The sequence below is a fragment of the Acanthopagrus latus genome, chromosome 11 (assembly GCF_904848185.1).
Source record: "Acanthopagrus latus isolate v.2019 chromosome 11, fAcaLat1.1, whole genome shotgun sequence".
In the NCBI taxonomy this organism is placed as follows: domain Eukaryota; kingdom Metazoa; phylum Chordata; class Actinopteri; order Spariformes; family Sparidae; genus Acanthopagrus; species Acanthopagrus latus.
The window spans coordinates 11,878,005-11,889,775 of record NC_051049.1 but is presented as its reverse complement, the minus strand read 5'-3'; the positions used below and the strand labels follow the sequence as shown (position 1 = coordinate 11,889,775).

The 11,771-nt window shown below is 40.4% G+C and overlaps 2 protein-coding genes and 1 pseudogene across 14 annotated transcripts in view; 1 reads left to right on the top strand and 2 right to left on the bottom strand.

The window, feature by feature from the left end:
- Positions 1-4,133: 4,133 nt before the first annotated feature.
- On the bottom strand, positions 4,134-7,340 carry dio1 (iodothyronine deiodinase 1). Of its 2 annotated transcripts, XM_037113832.1 has the most exons (5): positions 7,048-7,340; positions 5,809-5,898; positions 5,579-5,722; positions 4,669-4,868; positions 4,134-4,323 (listed from the first exon to the last, which is right to left on the bottom strand). In XM_037113832.1, exons 1-5 carry the CDS (start codon positions 7,064-7,066, stop codon positions 4,258-4,260), a joined length of 519 nt encoding a protein of 172 aa, XP_036969727.1. In that variant the 5' UTR covers positions 7,067-7,340; the 3' UTR covers positions 4,134-4,257. The 2 variants fall into 2 exon arrangements, with proteins under 2 accessions (XP_036969727.1, XP_036969726.1); XM_037113831.1 differs by lacking the exon at positions 7,048-7,340 and having other exon boundaries at positions 4,136-4,323; positions 5,809-6,370.
- The window catches only part of LOC119028177 (zinc finger protein GLIS1), an 84,467-nt gene continuing 78,426 nt past the window's right edge, over positions 5,731-11,771 (top strand). For 8 of the 12 annotated variants that reach the window (XM_037113821.1, XM_037113824.1, XM_037113818.1 and 5 more), the window contains exons 1-2: positions 6,859-7,122; positions 8,712-9,038. The gene's annotated coding sequence lies outside the window, so the exon portion shown is untranslated. Of the gene's footprint in view, positions 5,860-6,858; positions 7,123-8,711; positions 9,039-11,183; positions 11,326-11,771 lie in introns of those variants that run through there. The other 4 variants (XM_037113825.1, XM_037113819.1, XM_037113817.1 and 1 more) reach the window with 2 other exon arrangements.
- LOC119028181 lies at positions 9,036-11,647 on the bottom strand (annotated as a pseudogene).

Genomic DNA, 11,771 nt, shown 5'->3' with positions numbered 1-11,771 from the left:
GTATCTGTGTCCCTTGTTTTTATTTTTGCTTGAGCATTGTTTCACATTGCATTAGATTTATACACGCAGTATATAATTTCTTCTGGCCAAGAATTCTCCTTCAAGAATATAAAATTGGTGTGGGATCATGGGAGTTGCTTTCTTAATTATTAAAGATAAACTCACTATAATGACACACAGTAGAGGGCATAGTCCCAACAATCCTCATAAATTTAATCACGTCTAATCTAATATCAAATAAAACATACTTAATATATTGGATCTGCATCAAAATGCACTCGCACATAGATGCCAGCCACCTAAATATGCTTGACTATTTATCAAGATCCATGCTTGTTTCCTGAGAAGTTAATAAAAATGTTGCAGAACGCATCACATCATAATGTTAGAAAGTGTGGAAACATTGGAATTTATTGCAATCTGAAGAAACTCACCATTGCCCTCAGTAAAATTACAGATTGCACTGGGTTTGAACATTTTAGAAACATTAAGGATAATGTGAATAAACAGCTCAACAAAATGTATAACAATGGTCTAGTTGTTTCAGACATTTTGATGCAGAAATGTTACATATTATATCCTTAATTAGTAAGTAACTGAAGCAAAGAATATGTTACTGAAGTTGTGAGGTGCACACTGATCCTCGAAATAATGTTTTTTAATGTAAAGATTTGGGGGATTCCATCCATTCCTTCAGGTTATGCTCACAACCTGCACAGAATGGCTCATTGTTTTGGCAGGTGTCTGAAACTACAGGTGTAAAAGTATAACAGCCCAAAAGGTGGTACATAAGATTGCATTCACATCCCCTCTCCATTGACTGCTCCAGCACCACACACACCCGCCTGTAGTAAGCCCGGCAGGATGCACTAGCATCAGCAGATCACTGATTGCCTCATTTATTTGTGCCTGCGGTGGAGTTGCTCTCGTCCACAGCCACCACACTGACGAGAGGAAATCCTGGAGCGTGAGCTAGACTTAGATCCAGGAGTAACACTCTCCATGCTCTGACCTTACTAAGTAAAGGGGACTCAGTGTTTCAGCTGTACACATCAGTCCAGTGGGTCACCAAACGATTAAATGCAATAGGGACTAAGAAAAAGGCAAGTTGTTCACCAATCATTTGTTTACCTTTCAATTTGTGGGGACTGTCTTACATCTTGGAGACACAATCTGAGATATTCTAAATACCACATTTGGAAGGACAATGTGGACATTCAGCAGTTGACCAAACTGGTTCCTGAAAACATCACAGCTGTGTCATCCTGCATCCAGCAACATCTGGAACTGGAGTTGGGTCCCTTCAAAGCACAGGACAGAGCAGTAGATTTTTCTGGGTCTTAAATCTTACCTGCGTTCTGATTACAAACAACCTTACTCGCCCGGCCGCTCTCCTTCAGCTGTGTCTGGAAAAAGGGTTCGCCGTCTGAATTTGTCTATGATTCAGAACAGCAGCTGAGGTTATGACACTATTAAATTAAATACTATTAAGGGCCAATTTAATTTGAAGATGTTACAAATTCAGCCAGATGGCTCCCTTTAAAGTTTTAGAGCCGGAGGACAAAACGCCCCCCAACTCCTTTATGTCCACTGCCTTCCTGTTGGAAGTAAAAATGGCTTCACATTGCCCTCTGGTGGGCTTCTTCGGACTCGACCGCCTTGCAAAGACCTCTGGCCTAGACACAATATTTACCCAATCTAAAAGCAAATGAACATATTAAACAAGCTGTCTTTGGTCTGACTTTAAGATTTAGACACGAATCGTTACAAAAATCCATGTTTGGGGAGGATCTGACAGTGCTCTGGTTCCTGTCTAACAATAGGAAACGAGGCTCAGCTGCTGCTGGCTGCTTTCCACAGGATGTGGCCTGGCTGGGCAGCAGCCAAACCTGCTCGCCAACTTCAGAGCCACACAGTTAATGTTATGAAAGCTGTAGTCACACAGAACTGCTTTGTTCACTACCATATCCTAGTAGTAGACTGATTACCATGAGTTAAAAGCCTGTAGTTTTTAAGTCTGATTTGATTGGTCAAGGGTTTTCCATAGTGCTATATATATTTAGATAGTGATCACTTTTTTTGACAAGATTTACATTTCACAGTTGCTTGAACTTTAACTGCTCTCTGGATCGTGAGATACTGCAGAGGAGAGCATCTTTGAATGTACTCAAATATATGCACAGGTTTTTAATTTGGTGACGGCATGGAGAAAAAGTAAGAAAGCAAAGAAAAACATGACAGACAAGAGGAAAGACATTAATTATAAACACACTGTTGGGAGTCTAATTATACTTACCTTGAGGGAAATTAAGACATATGTTACATCTATTTTACTTTATCAAAAAACAGTTTCTACTAATTCACCACAAGCAGAGAGATTCATCAGTAAAACATAGACGTTAGAAGGCCCCAAAACACATAACTTGCTCTGTCACACTATAGCTGACATTTTAGATTGTTTTAGAGACATCACTGGATGTGCAAAGATTTAATGGTTAGGCATTAACTCATATCATGGCCTGAACAACACGCTCAGCAGCTCACATGTATGCACGTGTGCACACACTGGTCTGGATTCACTGAACTTGCGTGACCCACATACAGGACAGTACGTTTACCATTTATCGCTTCCAGACAAGACGGCAAACAACAGCCACATTGTGATGTGGCGGAAGACTGCTCTGTATGTCGACATTAAAGCCATGCAGCCATTCTCTCTGAAGAAAAACACGATGTAAAAAATAAGAAAAGAAACCCTCTGGAGCTTTGTAGATGGTATTATTTTGTGTTGATGAGTTGGGGGAGAGAGAGAGAGGATGAGTCACGGTGGCCCAGAAAAATGACAACAAAAGTACAGATGTGTGGGGAACCCAGTCTTACACACAGTTCTGGTATTTCCTCTGATTTTAATCATCTACTTTGAAAACTATATCTTGAATCATCTTTGTTGTTTTTTTCCAGGGAAAACGTGATTTTACTATCGCTTTTTTCCATTTCCATCCAACTACACTGAGTAGAAGAGGTATGGATAGACAAACTGATCATTTGGGAACTAAGGTCACGAGGAAACAATAATTCGTAGATGAACTGAAACACACTTGAGGCCATATGTGCCGTACAAATGAAGACAATGTTGCAAGAGTTTTTGCAGGTTAAATATTTATCATTATAATATAAAGACAACATTTCAAAATTAACTGTATGGTATAAGAACATTTTTAGGAAAATGCAGAGTGTTTAACAAGATGCTTACTGCTCATAAATGCTCCCACATAATTCAGAGAAGGCTGGCTTTTAAGTCATCATTCATCAGATTGCAGTTACCAGAGGTTTGCACTGTAATCGTCACATAAAAAAGCAGCCCCCCGTGAAATTACCCTGGAGCATTCATCGACAGTAGAAACCTTTAGTGATTAATATGGATTAAATTGCTGGTATAATCAGAGACAACTGAACCTGCAATAGAAAACAAGAGCTTTCATTGTGACATCTCCTGTACATTACGTGATGAACTCAAAAACACAAACTCCTCGCTGAACTTTCTCTGTGTTTCACTTCATCTGGCTACAGAAGCCAAAGGTTTAATCTGTAGCCGTCACCAAGAAACACTGAGAGGTGAGTTCAAGATCAGAGAATGATAGTGAGATAGCTTTTCCTGGAGTTCAGGAGAGCCTGAAGGCAATGTCAGTGAAAGCTTGGATGGTTATACATGCTATGAGTTATCAGATGCCAGATGAGAACAGCTATATGCATGTAGATAGTGCAGTGTATTCATTTGAGTCTGATTTCAAAAAGAACATTTTATCAGTATATATATATATACATACATATATACATATATATACATACATATATACATATATATACATACATATATACATATATATACACACATATATATATATATATACACACACACATATATATATATATACACACACATATATACACACATATATATATATACACACACATATATATATATATATATACACACACACATATATATATATATACACACACATATATATATACACATACACATATATATATATACATACACATATATATATATATATATATATATATATATATATATATATATATATATATATATATATATATATATATATATATATATATATACACACACACACACACACACACACACACACACATCATTAATATATGCTGGTTACAATGACACATGTTGAGACCCATCAAGACTGATGGCTAATACATAACTGGACAACCTCATTATTTCATCTTCTCCAGGAACGAACGCACCTCTTGTGGATCATAGCCCCAAGGCCCCTCCACTCCCTAGGAAACACAGAGTGGACTGTTAATGACACATTACAAATACACTTTAAATAAAGCCAACATGCTTTTATTACAATCAGAAAAGAACATACCAACAACAGAAATGTGAGACATGTCTGTGTTATCCAATTCTACATTTCTTGCAGTGCAGACATCAGCTTGGCTCCGTGCCAAGGAATGAATGTCGTTTCTTTCACTGCTCCTTCTCACGCAATTGCATGATAACAGATAGGGTAGGGACCTTTACACCCACAATGCTGGTTAAACCTCCAATCACGCGATTGCATGAGAGGAGCAATAGAGACCACATAGCATAAAATAGAATACCATATATACTATTCCCACCTTATAGACAACTTTCCCAGCCTGCAGCACATAGAGCCTCTCAGGCATGGCACCGTACTTTATGGCAGCACTATCATTCATTTCATCCACAACCACTGGGCACAGGGGCTCCTTCTGAACCAAGATCTGTGCTGCAGACAGCCTGTCCTCCAGGCTCTGGTGCTGGTTGATATCGATGTTGCTGGCAAAGGCCCAACCATCTGATACAGACGTAAAGAATATAGCAGGACATAGAAGGAGCATTAATAAATCCTACATAATAGTGGTTACATAAGCACGTTACAGGGTCATGGGTAAATATAGCGCAGACTATGGTACAGCCTGATCTGTAGGCACATAGCTACTTCTCAGGGACCTAAGGGGTTTTTCTATAGTGATTTTCAATATATATCTATTCTTTTTTAAAGCCAACATTAGACTGTTTAACTGTCTCATTTTCAACATTAGACTTGATTAAATATACTAACATAAGTCAAACAAAGACAATAGAACAATGCTGTTATTTAACCTCTAAAGTGATGTATTCATGCAAGAATAAACATTTTAAACTATTTAACTGCAGGGGCTTTCGTTCAGGATGCAAAGTGGGGAAATTCTGTGATAAGTCAGAATCGGAGTAGAAATCTGAAATACTGTAGTGATCCTCGAGGGGAAAACATGGTGAAATCAGCAGCCACAAAATAAAAAACCCACGTCAATCTTCAAAACTTTTTAAGAGTTTTTCTTTTGTCAGGTATTTCAGGAATGTGCTCATAAACACCTTTTCCTTTATTTCTTTCTTGTTTGCTTGCTTGCCCCTCCACTTCTAGAAGCATAATCTGGAAGCATAGTTCCTCTCCACTCCTCCACTTCCTGGATGTTTTGTTCCTGTTATGGTTTTAATGACTTCAACCTGGCAACTTTCACTCACCTGTTGAATGTGCTTCCGCGATGTAGACCACAAGAAAGTCAGCTACATCACTGAAATCCCTGACGAGTTGCTTGAACTCCTCAAGTTTGAAGATAAATGGGGGTCAGGTGCAACTTCCAAAACTCAGCACCAGCGGTCTGTTGCCTGCAGAGGGAAAACAAAACAAAACCGCTCAATATCCAGGAGCAGAGAGAGAACAACGCCAGAAAAACACGACCCTCAAAACTCACCGTTTAGGTACTTGCAGATGTTCTTTGTCTCCCCCTTCATGGTGACAACAGGTGAGTCTGGAGCTTCTCCTCCCACAAAAGCCTCTTGTCCTAGAGACATCCACAAGTGATAGGAGGCGGTTTTGATGAACTCTTTCGAGCCAAATGTCGGACCCCAATCTTCAAACTTAAAGTTGGGATTCTGGGTCATGGTGGAACTTTCACCCAGTTTGAGAACTATCTTCTTGGCGAGGCTTGGACAAATTAAGCGAAGGATCTGGATTGTGAGACTGATTCCTACCATGAAGCAAAATATGCCTGCTACCGACCAGTAGGCCATCAGTTTTTGCAAAAACATACTTGCTCCTTGGTGGTGGAGCCCAGCTTTCACGCCGTCTCTCTCCAAACTGCCATCTGAATGTTTAACTTGTCGCTTAACGCCCACCCGGCTCGAGTTTGATAACAGTTGCGTTCATGGCCTCTTTCTGGGCTCGTATTTGCTACAACTCAAATGGAAAACACTGTGTTGGAGCACTGAAGTTGCCGTGCAAATTCGGGCTCGGTTCGACTTTGGTTTTGCACAAAATGTGGAGACACGGAACCACATCAGTATAAGGAAAAATGCCAAGTGTTTTTCATTACCTCGGCTAGAAAGATGTTTAGCCCACGTCTGACAGCACCCTGAACGTTGCTGTGCGGTTTGGTCAGGTAACCGTTAATGCTGATGTTTCCCAGAAAATCTTAGGAGGACAAGCCTGGAAGTCTTTTTATTTTTTATTTTTTATTTTTTTATCCCTGTTAAACTGCCTCTCCAGAGATATTTAAAGTAATTTCCCAAGTTTATTACAGCATTTTAATCCATTTTCTAGAGTCTGGGTGACACTAGCGAGAGCAAGAGTGGGCTAGCTAACATAACATCAGTGGTTTTTTATTTTTTTTATTTTAATTTATTAATGTTTTACATTTTTTCTTCTTTTTTTTTTAATCTCCCACCGGACTATTTTCTAGCCGGACGACTGGCTATATATATCACTGATAATATCTAGAGTTTACAAGAGATTGGTCACCTACCAGAAAGAGGCAGAGGAACTACAAAGCAAACTAACTATGAACATTTAGCTAGCTTAGCTATGAGTTTTTAAACGCCCTAAACCGAAGCTAGCCAAGTGTGACGGAGTTAGCAGATATTTGTAGCATGTGCTGCGGTAGTTAGGGCTAGCTACAGCTAATTTGTTAGCAAACAACTGCTAAGGTACTTACCATCAATTTGAAACCCCATATGGAGACATGGAGCATCACTGGCTTCCCTCTTCACTGTTGTTGCTCGTCAAATATGTAAGTAACTTCAATTAAGTGTAATTTAAGCTCTTTATTTTAGTCTATGACCACCTGAAATATGTGTAAGAAATTGCGATATCCACCATTAGGTCAAATGTTTCTTCACCTCTGAATGAATCCTAACCTCTCGGCTATTTTGCCTGGCTGCTGCTGCTATCTACACTTCCACCCTCTAATATTTTATTGGACCGCCTTTAGCCTTGATTATGGCAGGCATCCGCTGTGGCATCGTTTTGATAAGCTCATGCAATGTCACAACATTTATTTCAGTCCAGAGTTGCATCCATTTTTCACCAAGATCTTGTATTGATATGGGAGTTGGGGGTTGCTGCTTAGTCCTCTCCAGCACATCCCAAAGATTTTCAATGGGTTTAAAGTCAAGACACTGTGGTGGTGAGCCATGTGTGAAAATGATGTCTCATGTTCCCTGAAACAGTCTTTCACAGTTTGAGCTGGATGAATCGTGGCATTGTCATCCTGCAATACGCCTGTGCCATCAGGGAAAACAAATTAAAAAAACAAACAAAAAAACATTGTTGGAAAAAACCTGGTCCTTCAGTATATTCAGGTAGTGAATATTTTTTGGGTAACATATTCATGTAACATTGCTGAACCTGGACTTTACCAACTGAATCAACCTTCTTACGCTGATGCGCCCATCAGTCTGCAACAGGGTAAATCTGGACTCATCAAACCACATGACCTTTTTCCATGCTCCAAAGGCCAGTCTTTATGCTCCCAAGCAAAGTGAAGCCTTTTTATACAATTAGCCTCACTGATAAGTGGTTTTCTTAAGGCTACACAGGAGTTTAGTCCCAATCCCTTGAGTTCTGTTAACAGTTTGCATGTGGAAATGCTATTACTTTCTCTATTAAACATAGCCGTGAGTTCTACTGTTTTTTTTTACGATTTAAGTGATCTTGGATCATTATTTTCTTGAAGAGGATGGTTCACCACCGTCCTTCCATTTTATTAAAGGTAAACACATGTGCTTAACATTAGCGATCCAGCTAGAGATAAAAATAGATGAAAACCCATTGAATGAAAAGATGTGTCCAAACCTTTGACTGGTTGTGTACATAAAGTAGAATGCAAGAAACAACACGATATCCAGTGCTTAAACTACTCTCATACATTAAGTGCTCTGTCTCTGTCTCTCTCTCTCTCTTTCTTTATGCTGCATATATTAATCTTCACATTTCCAACAGCACCCAAAGGCAGCATCATCCTTGCATTTCTGTATTTTTACAGACCTCAGACTGGAACAAATAAGGAACCACATTTTTTCCATAGCTTTTCTGAACTTCAACTTGACAGTTCTTCCATCCAACCTGTACTGACATAAGAATACTCACAGCCTGTGTTGTTACTGACATTATAAACTCTATGACCCGAGTTAGGAGTTTCCCTGTAGCGCCAGTAGATGGCTCTTTTATCATCAGGTTTATCATAGTAAAGATCCCCGATTGCCAGATCCCTGAAGTTTAAGCGTTTTGTCCGATGTGTTGTTTCTCTCTGCCCGAGTGAAAACAAACAGTTTGTATTTGCGCTAAAGCAGCTTTATTTTTTTCTTCTCATGTGTGCAGGTAATGTGAGCAGCGTCTGCACACTGCATGGGAGAGCCGAGTCATCGATGCAGAACCCCTCAGCGCTGTTCGGGATGGTCAGCCACTGTCAGACCCCGACTTTCACAGACTTCACCGGCTTGTCACTCGCCGTGTACGGCGGCAAGGCGGACATCTGTCCGCGGCGAGCCGGGAGCGGCGGTTTTGGATCTCAGATTTGCCGAAGCTCCCATGACATCCCGACTCACATGAGCTGCAGCAGCCCGAAGAGACCCAGCGCGTCCGAGGAGAAGGCGCATCTGTCAGCCAAAGCTCCGCGCTCATGCCTCCCTCTCCCACCCGCGCAAGGTAGGCCCCGTAGATCCAAGTGTTCAATTGGTGTGATTAGATGATCAAGGTGTGAGATTCCAGAACATTATGGATACATTGAAAACGCATTTTAATGTAGTAATTATTATTGCTGTCATGAAAATAAACAATAAGGATGAATAATAACACATTCAGTAAAACAGCATCTTTGTTCGTCACTCCGCCAATTTGACCAATTATCAGTTCAAGGTTGTTTGAAATTGATAAAAGCTGCCATCTTAAATAATGCTGCCTCCATGTGGGCTTCTTAAGAGCATCCTTTGATGCAGCTGTGCTGTGTATTTGTGTTGAGAGCCCTGTTTTGTAAAAAGCAGCCCCCTGTGAAATTACCATGGAGCATTCATTAACAGTAGAAACCTTTAGTGATTAATACGGGTTAAATTGCTGGTATAATCAGAGACAACTGAACCTGCAATAGAAAACAAGAGCTTTCATTGTGACATCTCCTGTACATTACGTGATGAACTCAAAAACACAAACTCCTCGCTGAACTTTCTCTGTGTTTCACTTCATCTGGCTACAGAAGCCAAAGGTTTAATCTGTAGCCGTCACCAAGAAACACTGAGAGGTGAGTTCAAGATCAGAGAATGATAGTGAGATAGCTTTTCCTGGAGTTCAGGAGAGCCTGAAGGCAATGTCAGTGAAAGCTTGGATGGTTATACACGCTATATGAGTTATCAGATGCCAGATGAGAACAGCTATAGAACTGCATGTAGACAGTGCAGTGTATTCATTTGAGTCCAATTTCAAAAAAAGAAAATTTCATCAGTATACGTATATATCAGTAATATATGCTGGTTACAATGTTGACACATGTTGAGACCCATCAAGACTGATGGCTAATACATAACTGGACAACCTCATTATTTCATCTTCTCCAGGAACGAACGCACCTCTTGTGGATCATAGCCCTGAGGCCCCGCCAGTCCCTAGGAAACACAGAGTGGACTCTTAATGACACATTACAAATACACTTTAAATAAAGCCAACGTGCTTTGAATACAATCAGAAAAGAACATACCAACAAAAGAAATGAGAGACATGTCATTGTTATCCAGTTCTACATTTCTTGCAGTGCAGACATCAGCTTGGCTCCATGCCAAGGAATGAATGTCGTTTCTTTCACTGCTCCTTCTCACGCAATCGCATGATAACAGATAGGGTAGGGACCTTTACACCCACAATGCTGGTATTACTTCTAGTCATGATTTGCATAAGAGGAGAAATCAAGACCTCCTAACATAAACTAGAATACCATAAAAACTATTCTCACCTTATAGACAACTTTCCCAGCCTGCAGCACATAGAGCCTCTCAGGCATGGCACCGTACTTTATGGCAGCACTATCATTCATTTCATCCACAACCACTGGGCACAGGGGCTCCTTCTGAACCAAGATCTGTGCTGCAGACAGCCTGTCCTCCAGGCTCTGGTGCTGGTTGATATCGATGTTGCTGGCAAAGGCCCAACCATCTGATACAGACGTAAAGAATATAGCAGGACATAGAAGGAGCATTAATAAATCCTACATAATAGTGGTTACATAAGCACGTTACAGGGTCATGGGTAAATATAGCGCAGACTATGGTACAGCCTGATCTGTAGGCACATAGCTACTTCTCAGGGACAAGTGTTAATTGAGCACAGACAACTTAAAATATAGTAACATAAGTCAAACCAAGATGATTTTATCATTTAACCTCTCAAGTGATCTGTTCAATCAAGAATAAACATTTTAAAGTATTCAACTGCAGGGATTTTTGTGCAGGATGCAAAGTGGGGAAAATCATTGATGAGTCAGAATCGGAGTAGAAATCTGAAATACTGTACTGATCCTCGAGGGAGAAATATATATTTCAGGAAATTGCTCATGAACACCTTTTGCTTTCTTTCTGTCTTTCTTTCTGTCTTGCCTGCCCTTCCACTTCCTGGATGTTTTGTTCCTGTTATGGTTTTAACGACTTCAACCTGGCAACTTTCACTCACCTGTTGAATGTGCTTCCGCGATGTAGACCACAAGAAAGTCAGCTACATCACTGAAATCCCTGACGAGTTGCTTGAACTCCTCAAGTTTGAAGATAAACGGGGGTCAGGTGCAACTTCCAAAACTCAGCACCAGCGGTCTGTTGCCTGCAGGGGGAAAACAAAACAAAACCGCTCAATATCCAGGAGCAGAGAGAGAACAACGCCAGAAAACACAAGCCTTAAAACTCACCATTTAAGTACTTGCAGATGTTTGTTTTCTCCCTCTTCATTGTGACCACAGGTGAGTCCGGAGCTTCTCCTCCCACAAAAGCCTCTTGTCCTAGATTCATCCACAAGCGACGAAAGGCAAATTTGATGTATTCTTTTGAGCCAAATGTCTGAGCCCAATCTTCAAACTTAAAGTTGGGATTCTGGGTCATGGTGCTCCTTTCTCCCATTTTGAGGACTATCTTATTAGCAAGACTTGGACAAATTAAGCGCAGGATCTGAATTATGAGAGTGATTCCTACCATAAAGCAAAATTTGCCTATTACCAAACAATAGGCTGTCAGTCTTTGCAAAAACATGCTTGCTCCTTGGTGGTGGAGTCCAGATCTCAAGCTGCTGCTCCCAAAGCTGAGATCTGACTTGTGAACTTGTCTCTTATCTCACCAGGCTCGTATTTGATAGCAGCTGCGTTCATGGCCTCTTTCTGAGCTCGTATTTTGTAGAACTCTAATGGCAAAT